The sequence below is a fragment of the Corvus hawaiiensis genome, chromosome 6 (genome assembly GCF_020740725.1).
Source record: "Corvus hawaiiensis isolate bCorHaw1 chromosome 6, bCorHaw1.pri.cur, whole genome shotgun sequence".
NCBI classification, from domain to species: domain Eukaryota; kingdom Metazoa; phylum Chordata; class Aves; order Passeriformes; family Corvidae; genus Corvus; species Corvus hawaiiensis.
The window spans coordinates 32,222,436-32,236,477 of record NC_063218.1 but is presented as its reverse complement, the minus strand read 5'-3'; the positions used below and the strand labels follow the sequence as shown (position 1 = coordinate 32,236,477).

At 36.6% G+C, this 14,042-nt stretch overlaps 1 protein-coding gene across 4 annotated transcripts in view; it reads left to right on the top strand.

The window, feature by feature from the left end:
- Nucleotides 1–14,042, top strand: part of FMN1 (formin 1) — a 188,629-nt gene that overhangs the window by 32,400 nt on the left and 142,187 nt on the right. For 3 of the 4 annotated variants that reach the window (XM_048305986.1, XM_048305985.1, XM_048305988.1), the window contains exon 3: nt 8,432–8,607. In XM_048305986.1, coding sequence (XP_048161943.1) covers nt 8,432–8,607 — 176 coding nt within the window. The remainder of the gene's footprint in view (nt 1–8,431; nt 8,608–14,042) is intronic. The other variant, XM_048305987.1, reaches the window with a different exon arrangement.

Below are 14,042 nucleotides of genomic sequence, written 5' to 3'. Positions count from 1 at the left end.
CACTGATGAATCATATGCCCCATGGTCTAGTTATAAATAACATGCTCAGCATTAATTAGTTTTGTTGCTGTCAATAATGTCCTTGGTTATCTACGCAGGCTGCTCTTTAATTGTTGCTTCTGGCGCTTTTGCACATTTTTATCCATAGTTCATTATATCACATCTTAATATTTGCACTAAAATATTTATATAATGACATTAATGCAATGTAGAGATGGCTGGCCTAAGTGACCTCTACAAATAGATTCATTGATGTTAGAGCTTATTTAGGCAACTTTAGAAATTTTGAAGTGTAAGGTAAAAGATGTAGGTTATTTAAAATCAATCTTACTGTCATTCATTTTTTACTTACCTAATGCCCAAACCAAATCTTTTCGGCCGTGACTTTGCCTTTCTCATGGTTAAGAGTGAGAACCAGTGTATAAGGAGAAATATTATAAAAAGCACATGAGAAAAGTAATGTAAGCTCTTATGGTCATTAAATAGCTTACTACATTTACTTAAACTGCTGACATTGTGGCCTCTATTCCTAGCTTGCTGCCTAAAAGATGTTAGCTTTCAGCTGTGTATCTTTTTGTCTGTTTTTTTCGATATAGTTCTTCATTTTCCTTATTGCACTAGCTACAGATTTCTAATCTTTTCAAAAACTATGGCTTGCAAGGTCAAATCTTGCTAAACAAAATAAGGAACAAAGAATTTAAACGTCAGTCTCTTCCTCCACATTCTTTTACCTAACTGGCTAATGCCACAGATGAGAGAACTGGTTGTAAAAGTCACAGTGAAACACTCCTCATTATAGCAATTACAGTCTTAGGAATGCTTCTATTTTTGGTAGTTGCTTTGAGTGTAATCTATAAAAAATATGGTATGTGCTCTGATTGGATAAAAATTACTTCAGGTATTGAAGCTGTAAATAGTTGTAAACTGGTTTTGGAAAATTACCGTTATCTATTTTATAGCCCTGCAAGACATTTAGCATTTGCCTAATAAGAAAGACATATGTTAATTGTCAGGTATTTCAAAGTTTTCTGTAGTATTTAATTTTTGTATGTCCACAAATGGCTCACTTGGGAAATGTTGTTTAATTAATATATGCTGATTGGATATTTAACTAGATTACTTTGGGTATTACCCCCATCTGGAAGTTACTGTGAACACTGAAGTTCTTTGGCATTAAAAATGAGCCTTTCACTAAAAGTTCCTGGCATTGCAGCTCGGAACCTAGGTGTGAATGTTGATTGTGGCATTTCACTGTGGACATATGAAGCTTCTTTGGGAATAGTAAAAGATGAAGAATTTGCACTGAAGTGCCAATTGCTTCCTGTGTTATATCCTCCTGAGGTTTTTAGTATCTTTGGTTCTTTCTTTATAGTGCCAATTGTGAACACTTGGAGGGCATCTTGCTTGCATCTGAAAGTAAGATTGGGCTGAAAAGTGACAAAGCTGGTCCTGCTTGTTATTTGCTCAGTGTAACTAAACTTGTTAAATTTGAGTGTGTGATGAAGCAGGAGGCTTGTATGGGGCCAGACTGCTCAGCACCTTGCAAGTCTGTGTCCTAATTCAGAAAATACATTCTGTACTTGTTACTAGAGTTCCTGTTCCTCAGGCTTCTCAAGCACATGTTGGATGATACAGCATTGAATCTTGAATATGGTTCTCTCATCTTTCTGCTGATGATCTTCCCTTTGGTTTGGTTTAGTTTTGTTTGTTGGGGTTTTTTTCCCTAATCTAAGTTGTACTAGTTTTTTTATACTAAGTTAGTGATTGGTATTCATATTTTTTCTATAAGGGTTTGCTCTCTTAGGGGTTGGGGATTTTTGTCTGGAATGAATAGATTGAGGTGAAGGAGAAAAAGCAGTATGAAGTATATAAATTATGATAAATGTAAACCCTTAATAAATAAAAAAAAAATATAAATAACATTCATTCTCAAAGAATAAATGAAAAGTTACTTTAATACAAACCATTTAAATTTATATAAGGAATTTATAGGTTTCTATAGATGTTGCTAAGCTTCCCTAGGTTTGTAATGATTCTGAAGTATTTTTGAAAAGCTTTGAGTTGTATCACATGTTTTTGCAGTTGATACATTCTGCATTGAGAAGTTGCACAAACGTTTTTTACAAGAAAATAAATAAAATCCCTATGTTTGGTGGTTGCTCAGTTGAACTTTCTAGGCCAGAAAGCTTTATCTTCACCGTTATTTGCTGCTCTTTTCTTTTAATGATGGAAGTTCATGTCAAGCTATGTACAGTTTATCACCTCCTGCAGGAAGATACCCTTCTTTAAGTTCACACTTCAGAATAACATACTGATTTTTATTTGCTAGCAAGGGAGGGAGGTCCTAATTTTACTAGGCAATAGATTTCTCTTTTAGTAATTGGATGGATTTGAAGCCACTTGCACATTTTTTTCTCCATTATTAGCTGTACTAAGTTGTGTTTACTATTTCCTAGGAGAAAGAGGACACAGAATAAGACAATAAATTGTTGATTGTTTTGGATATTGGTACTTTAGGAGCTTCTAGCTTTCTGAGCATTGCAAAGACCTTAACTGCCACTGCAGGGTGTTGCTGCCCCAGGGCTTTGCTCCCACACTCACCACTTTGAGAGATTTGATTTAAGTACTGTGCCATTCAGGCTTCTTTGTTATAGCAACATAGCAAGTAGCAGGCCTAACATTTGCTTTTTAAAATTCACAATTTTTCATCATGCAAAAAGAATTTCTAAATGTACTGCAGAAACAGGCAATCTTCAGCAAGGATTTTGCTAAACTGCTTATACTATGAATTGCCCCATGCTACAATACAGAGTAAATAAAACTATGTAAATTAGGGGGAAAGATGACATATATCTTCATTCCCAAAGACAGCATTTAGTATAATTTTCCAGTGTCTCTAGTCTTGCACTATGAGTTTTCTTTATGTTAAAAGGATTTATTCATCTTCCTAGTGCACAATGTTCACTTTTCTGCACAAACAACTATGTACTTCTTTCATTCTATCCAATAAAACAGAAAGAATTGTATTGCTGCTAAGATTTCAGTCTTCTCTTGGGTCTCTACCAGAGCAAACAGGTTTCTTCTATTTGCTTCCTTCCCATGAAGGGAATCTGGAAAATTAAAAGGGAAGGAGGACGGCTTCCTCTAGGTTTTTAAATCCTCTTTCAAATTCTCTTATTTTTCTCCCTACTTATTCATATTTCTTTAACTTCAAAATAGACTTTAACTCCAGAAAATAAAATCTTATTGTCCTCTGTGTCAGCTGCATACATGGGAACAATGAGTGCACAACTTACATGTTTACACAGAATTAATGTCTTTATATACTAACAGATATGAGATACCACAGATGGCATGTGGATGGAGCTGTGCAGTATCATCTAACCACAGAATCTGCAGCTGCTGAGACTCCTTCCAATGCTGTTTTGAGATTGAACACATTGGTGTCTGTAACAACAAAAATAAAAGAGACATTTTAAACAGGAGAAATCAGAAAGCTTTTACTGCTTAGAAAGGAAAAGGTCAGTCCAGAGGGATGGATCATGAAATCTGAGGTTCTCACTGCAAAGCAAAAAAATGTGGTAGGACCTGCATATTTTGGATTTCCATAATTTTAAAAAATATGTTGACTCAGTTTATCTTCACATTCCACCAATGCTTTCAATAACAATGGTCAAGCCTCATCCATTTGAGCAAGGAAGTGTACCAAAGACTCTTTAACTTGCTGTGATTTGCTGACTTAAGATCTTGCAAGAGCTAAATCCCTACAGTAATAACATTCTCTTATGTTAGTAATACCGTAAATCCTCTAAAAATCCTCTAAATACCGTAAATACTCATGAATACATGATTCAGAGTGTTCATTCCTACTGTCAAAATGGTGCCTTTAAATAGGCAATTTCTGAGTTAGACTGCTTCAGTTTTGTGGTTCACTTGCTGAAAAAACCTACTTGATTATTTATTTTGTTTGTTAGGGGTTTTTTTCTAAAATTTAAGGCCCCCCCCAAACTTAAAAGGTCCACAAAACCTAGCATTCTGAGACTCATTCCCAAATGGTGTACAAAGATTTAAATTTTATTTACCTCCTTTTCACTTCTTCCAAGAGGCAAGCAGTGAATACAAGTATCTAATTAACACAAGGTTTTCTTTATTCATGCATATGAGTGTTCATAACATTCAATCAACTAGGCAACAGAATTGTTGTACATTACATAGGAATCAACATACAAAAAGAGTAATCATTATATTTTTATTCTGTGTGGTATAATAAGGCAATCTAGAAAGAACGGAGTGTGATTGAAATATTAATATACAGTGGTCAAGAACCAAAGCTAAAAGCAATCAGTGTAACATTGGCCTCAGAGCTAAGTGTGTTGTGGTTAAGCAAACCATGTACCCGAGGAAATGGATATCATGACATCCTAATTCCTTGAACTAGTAAAAAAAAAAAAAAAAAGTTTTTCTTTTTTCAGGTTTTCTATAGAGAGAGACTGCCCATAGAAATTGTTCCATAGAAACTGTTCCATAGAAAATGTGTATTCCACAATGGCGACTTAACAGAAATGTATTACATGGTATCTAATATGCCTGTTTGCTAATTTAAGGATTTCTGTTTAGAGTTTGTATGACAAGAATGGTAATTTTTATTTAAAAAGTCAGATGTAATTACCTTATAATTATGTATGTTCAGCATAGGACTAGAAGATTTAGAAAATCCTGGGTGTACAATTCATTGTCACAGTCTGATGATTTGACCCTGTCTGTACCCCTGAGGTTTGAGTGCCTCATCTGTCCTACCTGTGACAACATAAAAAAAGTTGTTTCCCTACACTCACAAAGTCTGCATGGTAAAAATTCCCAGAGAAGCATTAAGTATTCAGTCTTTCTGTATTTACATTGCTCAGTCTTCTATTCCCTTGGGACAATAGATGGCAGCAGATCTGTATTTGGGCAGTCTTCTTTGTACATACATTGCACACAAGAGGCACTCCTAAGTGGTATAAACTGTAAAACCTGGAAGACAGTTTGAATAGCAACTAAAATTTCATGAAACCCTTCTTTTTTCAGAGAGAAAAAAAAAAGAGATGTCAAATCAGTTAAGGTGGCTGAAGGATAAACATATGCATTTTAAAACTTTCTAAATTTAGCCTATGATTCAATAATACATACATGTGTTTGCATATGCTTGCATAAAATATATATGACTTTTTTTTAAACACTATCAGATTACAGTAGGTTGCCAATTTAAAAAAAAATGTTTCTTGGATAAGTGTCAGTAGCAGTAAAATCCATCTGTCAGAGCTGACAGAATGCTGAACTTCAGGGAAAAATATGACAAAACATTTAAAAATTTGCTTAAAATAGAATACTTAGAGAGATGGTTAAATTTCTCCTTTCATATTCCACTGTCTACTGGGTTGGATGAGTCCCTTACCATAGAAGTGGTTTTATGCTAATGGTGTGTGCAGGTGAGAACTGGTTCAGGGACGAATGCAATCATCAGCTACCAGGATAAATGCATAGATGACAGAACATTAAGTAATAATTGCCTAGAGGGTGGAGAATAGAGGCTTGGTAACAGACTTGGGACAAGTCTGCCAACAGCAAAAAATACCATAAATTAATATAATGGTGCATAAAATTAAATTTGGACAAAAATTGAATCTCTTCAGCTGAGGGAGGTACTAAGTTTTCTAGAGGCCCAGAAAGCATTTGGCAGGCTGACTGTTTGTAGCTGGGCCACAGTTAATTATGGGAAATACCAGCTGCTGCAAGAAGGAATTCTAAGTGTGGTCTCTTGCTACAGTTCTGTATCACTTAATGAATCAATGGAAATTATTAGAGTAAGCATATTATGGGTAAAAATCACTGCTACAAATGAATTTTCTCTTTAGCAGTAGCTGACGTAGAACAGACACCTTGAACAACACAGCTAAGAATAATTGGTCCAAAATTACTGCAAACTACAAACTGTAATCAAGCTTTGAAGTATTAGAAATAATGCTGAGCAGGGTGGGCAAGCATTACAAGATAATTACAAAGATAAATGTACTTTATCTTTGTAATTACAAATATAAAATGAATTCCCAAAGAGCATTGAATTAAAAATGGTAGTATTTCCTGGTTTTTACTATGTAAATTTGCATTTTAATGCAGTTTTAATTTTTTATGAAAGCATATGTGTTTTTTATAGGTTATATGACAGGATTCCAATTTTTTTGTGATGAAAAGTCAGTAGATACCCACAAAAAAACTGTAGCACTGATCTGTGACAGAAACCAGGAGAAGCACCAAAACCTGTCATGATAGGTTTGCTAACATGATACAAATAATGTCCAATTACCTTAAAAATGGTGATTTTTACTTTTTCCTCTCCACTCACCTGGAACTTTCTTTATATTTTCCATGTCATAATCACGTAAAGGGTGGGTGGCTAGAGGTAACTGGGCTAATTGTATGGTGCAACAAATATGAGGTCAAAATTCAACCAATACATTTATTCAGCTTACTATAAGCATGATATTTGTATTTAATATTAAAAGCATAATATTTGTATTTCTGATTGTAAGGGTTTCTAAATATGGAAATGACTTAATGAGTGGGTTTTATCTGGGGTAGAATTAATTTTCTTCACAGTGGCTAGTGCAGGGCTATGTTTTGGATACATAGTTGCTGCATGGTATTTGGTTGCTTGCTGTGGTTAAACCACAACACTTACATAATGGCATAAGGGCCAACAATAAAAAACATATCAAATGTGTAACAATATACAGAAATCCAGTGATTCAGAAAGTCAGAGAGCAAGTCTCTCTTTAGATCCCTGATCTAAAAGATAGCAAATCTGGACCTGAGAATGTCTTAAAATGTGCTGTCTTGTGTTTGAATATCTTGATACAGTTTAATATTATATGCAGTGCATAATTTCAAAATGTGTAAAGGTATGTGTAATACTCTTTTAGAGAAATGCTTTATTTTGATAGAATCTCACACTGAGATTTCATCTGAATAAGATGAAAGATGACTTTATTCACACAATAATGACTGACTTGTAATTTGGATCATTGGCCATTTTATCAAGTATTTTACTTTACTATGCTTATAATTAATTTAGGTGTGGCACCTAAATTATTTAGGACTGGAAGCTATCAGAAAGTTTGAAAATCAGCCTTTATTTAAGCAACCATTTATACAGATTGTGATCCTAGTGCCTCTTTTCTTAATATGGTCTTTTAAAGTTAGGGAAAAAAGAAAAAACCAAAAACTTCTAAAAATTACAAAATTGTAAGTGCCATTACTAGAATCAGAAAAGGCCTGGACTGAACAGAACCATGAAGATTATCTAGTTCCAATCCCCATGTGATGGACAGGGATATATTTCCCTAGACCAGGTTCTTGGAGCTCCATCAAATCTGGCCTTGAACACTTTCAGGGTTTCTTTTATAATGCTAAGCTATGATATGCAGCAGCCAGGAACTGTGCTAATATCTGAAGCTTCCAGTAAAATGATCCAAGATGGATGTGTCTGTGAAAGAGTGTATATATCTTACAGAATATAAAAAGAGGTGTTCTGTATCTTACGTATGACATTACACTTCAGAGGGCACACTAACTTCATGGAATTCATTGGTTTTCTCATTGCTAAAGTGGAAGCTATCATGAAGAAATATACATTTTTTGGGGGTCTAATAAACCAGCAATGCTATGAACAGGATGGAGAGTGCTGAGTGGTTGCAATGCATGACATAGACAAGTACCTCCTTGGTTAACAGGTTTTGTTCTTACCTCTCCCCTTAAATCCATGGCTGTTTGTACCTAAACCGTTCCAAAACCAGGTTGATACTATGTTTTAAGGTTACTGGAGAAAGGTAAAATCTTAAGCATCACTTCTGATTTAAAGATCATAAAAAGATCTGCTTTTTATGCACTTGGTGTAAAGGACTAATGTGGATTGGCATGGTCCCCACTAAGGCTGTGTTTAACCAATGTCAAAAAGTTTATCAAATTAGTTTGTGGAGCTTTCTTAGGGAAGTTTTATACTTCACACCTACCTCTGAAATGTGTGTGTGACGAGCACATTTAGGATGACCAGTTAACAGTGCCTTGGCAGAGGCAAGCATCTTACACACAGTCTGCGTCTGTGTATGGGGGAAAGACAAGCAGCCCACTTTTTTTTTTATGCTAGATCTGACCCGCAAAATCTAAGGACAGAAAGATTTTTTCTGAGTGAAAACAAAGTTTTTATCCCCTTTATACCATTCAGTTTTGTTTTAAACAAACAGAAGAACTGTAAGTGCACATGTTGGTGGTAGTGTGTACCAGAGTTTCAAAAAGATACAGGACTTTTTGTGTGCAGGGATTATGTGCAGATGCATTACAGAATTATTTAATTTAATTTAATTTAATTTAAGTTCATTTCATTTGGGCCTTCCAGCAGAGTCTGCTTTAAAGGATGACTTCACTGAACAGCTGACTAATTTGGATGTGGCAAACAGAGATGAAGATACGTGGGTTCTGGATTGCAGACTGGGGCACTCAAACTCGTTTCCTCATTCAAGTGAGAAAGAGAAGATCAACAGAAATGTGTTGCATCTGAGCCTGGAACTGAATGTGAGTAGGACTGTATTCATGCTATACTGGATTTCAACAGGCATTTATTATATACAATTACATTTTTGGTATGCGTTTATTTCGGGTCAGTCTAAAACCGTGTTCCAAAATATCTGACAAACTGCAAAGTTTTGGGCAGGATACAGTTTTCCAGATGGTCTGTGAGTCCATGTGTCTTTGTGCTGCTGAGAGCAATGCATACAGAAAATTTTTGAAATTATATAAATAGATGAAGATACACAATGTGCCATTTCTAAAATCTTGATGGGTGTTTAGTTTAAATTAGTTGCTTCCTGTAAATGCATTGCAGGAGCAAGCTGTGTGTGCACGTGTGCATGTGCGCAACCCAAGCGCTGGGAGCCATGCTGCTGCTTCTCAGGGTTTTGGAGAAGCAGAACTGGCACTGGAGTCAGACTGGCCATGAGTTTGACAGGAGAAGTTTTGAAACTTCCTGGGATATAAAGCACTGAAGCTTCAGAGGGCAAGCGGAGTTAATCACAATGTCAGGCCAGCTTAATGCAGCTGGAAATACTGACATGCTCCCAGGGTGAGCAGTAAGCAGCCTACAGAGACATGTTTTGGCAGTAGTTTTCAAATTGGAGGGAGAAGGGAACAGAATGTAGAAGAAGAGGGAAGAAACATGGAAAGGATTGAATGATTGAAAGAAATTGCTTTAAAGACTAGATTACATAAACAGTTTGTGCAAAGAAACACTAAGACAAATTTGTGTAAGAGTGACATCTATTGGTGGAAATACAAAAAGTTACTTAGAAGTACACTTAAAATGCATTTTAATGCCTACAGTCACCGATGGTATTCTCTTGAGCTTGTTATAAAATTTATTTCTTGTCCTCACTTTCTTTTCTTAAGATAATTATTTAGAATATTCTTGTACCAGTGTGAAGGTACAGGTTTATCCTTGTAATAAATTGTTGAGATGAAAACAAATAACTGGATTGAGAGGAACTGTGACATAGCTGTTATCACTGCTAGAAATATATACTACAACAGGAAGTATATAGTCCATAAGGATTCTTAGTCTACATTTATGAAGTCCTTGTATAGAACAGGAGGAGTTACAAATTAAAGGCCATTTAAGAACAACATTTTGTGTAACATAAGAGATATCTGAGATTAGTAAGCAGTTTCCATATTTCTTACTTTTGTTTTTAAGAAACATGTGTAAAAATCTAATTAATTGCATTATGAAAAAATTAAATTATTTCTGTTTGTTGTAGTTAGCAAGGAGGAATATTTATTCCACTCTTTTTAAAATACTCAGAACAAAAGTGTTTAATTTCGATATAAAAAAGGGTGCTCAACATGGGCTGACTGCTAGGGACCCACCAAGACACTTTATCATGAAGCTCACTCCCTGTGACTCTCTTTCAGAACAGGACTTTGGGTTGAATTACAGACCCCTTGTATCTCCAAGACTATTTTTGTTCTTGAAGGTGAGTCCATGGGATTGAAGGAGGAGTTGCCAAAAGAATGATAGTGAGAAGGCTGCTGCAGCAGTTGCTGCCATCAGAATCTGTTTGGACTGCAGCACTGCTAGAAGCAGCCTGTAGGAAAGATAGTGGCCAAAACCAGGCTGCACGAGTTGCTCTGATGGCAGCAACCCTTGGGTGTTCCCTTCCTCTTCAGAATGGGATGTCACACCCAGATATTGTCTTCCCTGTGCAGTCATCAGACTGGACCACAAGACAACTGTGGTGGGCCAGTGTCTGGAGAGCAATTCTGAAGCTAAGATCATGTTCCGAGGAAACAGCATCTAAAATAGACCAATTTATTTACTCACAGTTGCACTACACCCAGTCATGTTATCTATGGCCCTTTTCTGCTATTAGAAGAAAACATTTAGCCTGACTGATCAAAAGTTTGGCACTATTGTTTTAAAATGCACTTATATTCATAATAATAACAATATGAAAAACAAAGCTATTTATTAAATAGCTGTGCTTGCTCTGGATTAGGAGCACCCTAACATTAATGTGTAATATAATTGTGCATGTGCATATATAGTGTTTGCTTATGGAATCATGGAATGGTTTGGGTTGGAAGGAACATTACGAATCATCTAATTACAACTCCCCTGCCATGAGCAGGGACATCTTTCACTAGAGCAGGTTGCACAGGGCCCCATCCAACCTGACCTTGAACACTTCCAGGGATGGGGCATCCAGATCTTCCCTGAGCAGCCTGTTCCAGAGCCTCACCACCATCACAAGCAAGGAATTTATTCCTACTATCTAATCTAAACCTACTCTCTTTCAGTTTGAAGCCATTATCCCTTGTCCTAGCAATACAGGCCCTTGTAAAAGTCCCTCTCCATCTTTCTTGTAGCTCCCTTCAGGTGCTGAAATGTGCTGTAAGGTCTCCCTGGACCCTTCTCTTCTCCAGGCTGAACAACCCCAACTCTCTCAGCCTGTCTTCACAGGAAAGGTTCTCCATCCCTCTGATCATCTTCAAGGCCCTCCTCTGGACTCACTCCAGCAGGTCCATGTCCTTCCTGTGCTGGGACCCCAGGGCTGGATGCAGCACTGCAGGTGGGGTCTCACCAGAGCAGAGCAGAGGGGCAGAATCCCCTCCCTCTCCCTGCTGCCCACGCTGCTCTGGATGCAGCCCAGGACACACTTGGCTCTCTGGGCTGGGAGTGCACACGGCTGGGTCATGTCCAGCCTCTCACCCAGCAGCACCCCCAAGTCCTTCTGGGCAGGGCTGCTCTCGATGCGTTCATCCCCAGCCCGTGTTGATAATGGGAGTTTGCCCTGAACCAGGTGCAGCACCAGCACTTGGTCATGTTTAACCTCATAATATCCCCATTGGCCCACTTCTCCAGCTTGTCCATGATGTTATTGAAAAGATGTTTCTATGTTTCTGTTAGTTGGAAGAAGGTAGATAATGTAGATGAGAGAGAGGGTGAATGAATTCGGCTCTGACGGAAATTTTGAATGCACAATCTACACCAGAAGCATGAAAAAAGATCCTGCATTAGATTTTAAACCTTAGACATGGAGAAGATACAGAGATATGGAAGGTAATGAAACAAAATAGAAATGAAACTCCACCCTATTTTCTATACAGCATTTCATCTCAGATTTTAAAAAAGCACATGCTTTTTTTAAAAGTGAGATGTGAAAATGCTGCTAAAATTGCAATTAATAGCTAGTAATTATTTAAGAAATTATGGTAAATTAATGTAACTGTGAATTTTATTTTATAAAGCTTTTGTTTAATCTTTAAACTGCTGTATCACACTGTAGATGGGGAGCAAAAGGCCTGTTGAAATGAAAAGAAGATGAAAAGAGAGTAAACTAGAAGAGGAAAAGGATAAAAAATTCATCGTCATTCTTTGTAACACTAAGTGCCAGCCTTTGTGCCTTAATGTACAAAGATCTCACTTCGTTTACTTACGAAGTTTATAGTGATCTTCTGTTCCCTTTGGTACTTGTATGTCTGCTCATATTAACCAGATCAGCCAATACATCTTTCTAGAAGCTCTGTCTCAGATCTACCATTGCTTTTTCATGTGATAGGTTTTACAGGCTAATATTCCATACATTTGTTGATGCAGTATACAGTATGCACTCCTTCAAAATAGTAAACTGAGTTTCTTAATGTGCTTTCTGGTTTTATAAACATATAGCTATTACAGTGTTTTTTCAAATTCTCTAAAGTAGTCCATATCTTCATGTCAATCAGAATTTAGATGACGATGTTCAAAAACACTTTGCATTTATAGATGTATTTATACAGACCCTTACACCAAATGTGTCTGGTGTCCACACATTCTGTTAACATGTATTGCTGAATTCTGATAAGAATTACCGTATCTATGTTTCTGCCGCTACATCTAAAATCAATTACTTAAGTTCAAAGCAGTTATGTTGGTGATACCCAGATCCCTCAAAACTCAGGAAAGCTGCTCACATAATGGTCTTAAGTGAGGTAACAAGGCTGAGAATAATGATGAAAATCAAGGCCTTACAGGTTTTCTTCCATCTTTCCTGCCTTTCCTATTTTAGAGCATTTAAACAGTTAAAATACTAAGTATAAAATGAGGTAATCAGCAGGAGACACAAACAGGAGAGCAGGGCAATGTTAAAACCATTCTCAATCTGTGCAGTAAAAGTTAGGCTGAGGACAGGGCAGAGGGCGGACTGTGTCAGCTGAACTTTAGATCAGTTCAAGCCACCCAAGCTACAAACAGAGCCTGCTGCTTCTCAAGGCTCTTCTGAAGTCTGACACAGTTGGTGCATATTTGATTCTATGACTATTTTCAACAAGTTAGGCAAACTTTTCTAGATTTGAGGTTCTTTATTTTGAAAAAGCAGTAGAACGTTTGTTTTCAGTTTAGCAACCTTGGTGTTTTGTAGAATGTGTCTTTCTGTCCTGTTCATGTTTATCCAGTTTGTTATTACAGTAATCTGAAAAGGCAATCTGAATAGATATGGAGTCAGGAAGTGTTGAGCTCTGCCATATGATAGTGGTAGAAATTAGATGACTTCATTCCGACTTAATGTGTGTTTTCTTCAAAGCTAGTTTTAAAACCTACTTCAGGTGAGCTCTTACACATTTCAAGAACAGAACTAGAGTGAGTTGTAGGTGTGACTTCTGTCTGTGATTAAATGTAGGTCAGAAAGGGTGTGGATTATTAAATGTGCTTTAAACTGTAAGGAATGGTTGTCCTTTTGTATAATTAGTGCATTGACTGCCTTGAAAGTTGCTGTAACAGGTTTTAGGGCTTTTCTGGAGCACCAGAGAGTTGTCAGTTTTATTAAGAAAAGAGGCTTGTAACATAATCATAACTGATTTTTTCTAGAGATTTTGAAGTTGTTCCTTTAGATGCAGTGTTACAGCCTGTTCAGAAAGACTTTCCTTATGAGATAGATTCAGCCAGCATTAAAAAACTTCAGCCAACAAACTGGCTCCATCTCATTTTACATCACAATGATGACCTCTTTTTAATATAAAAAATATTGATGTATGTATTTTATCCAGAAACACTCTGTTGAGTAAGTAACCAATATGTCTTTCATTATCAGCTATTGAGTCTCTCAACAAAGGACTCTCCACTGGGCTGATAATCAGAATGTGAGAAGCAGGTCTTTACAAAAACCTTACTTTAGGCTGGGAGTTTATGGACTGTGTGGAGAATTTGAGAGACTGGCTGACTCACTCATTACACTGACTCAGTTTTTTGGCCATTTCTCCAGGCATATATATAGAGATGAGTTTCCTTGTTCATCCTAGAGCTCTAAAAGCTTGAAAGTTTCTCCACACTTCCTAGAATTTATTACAAAAACAGGTACATATAAAGCAGTATTTTCTGCAAGCTTGTGAGATTACCTCTGGTTTTATAGGGTATATTTCTGCTTCTGGATTTTTAATTACTCACTTTTCAACTTTGGGATTTCTAGCAACTCCATATA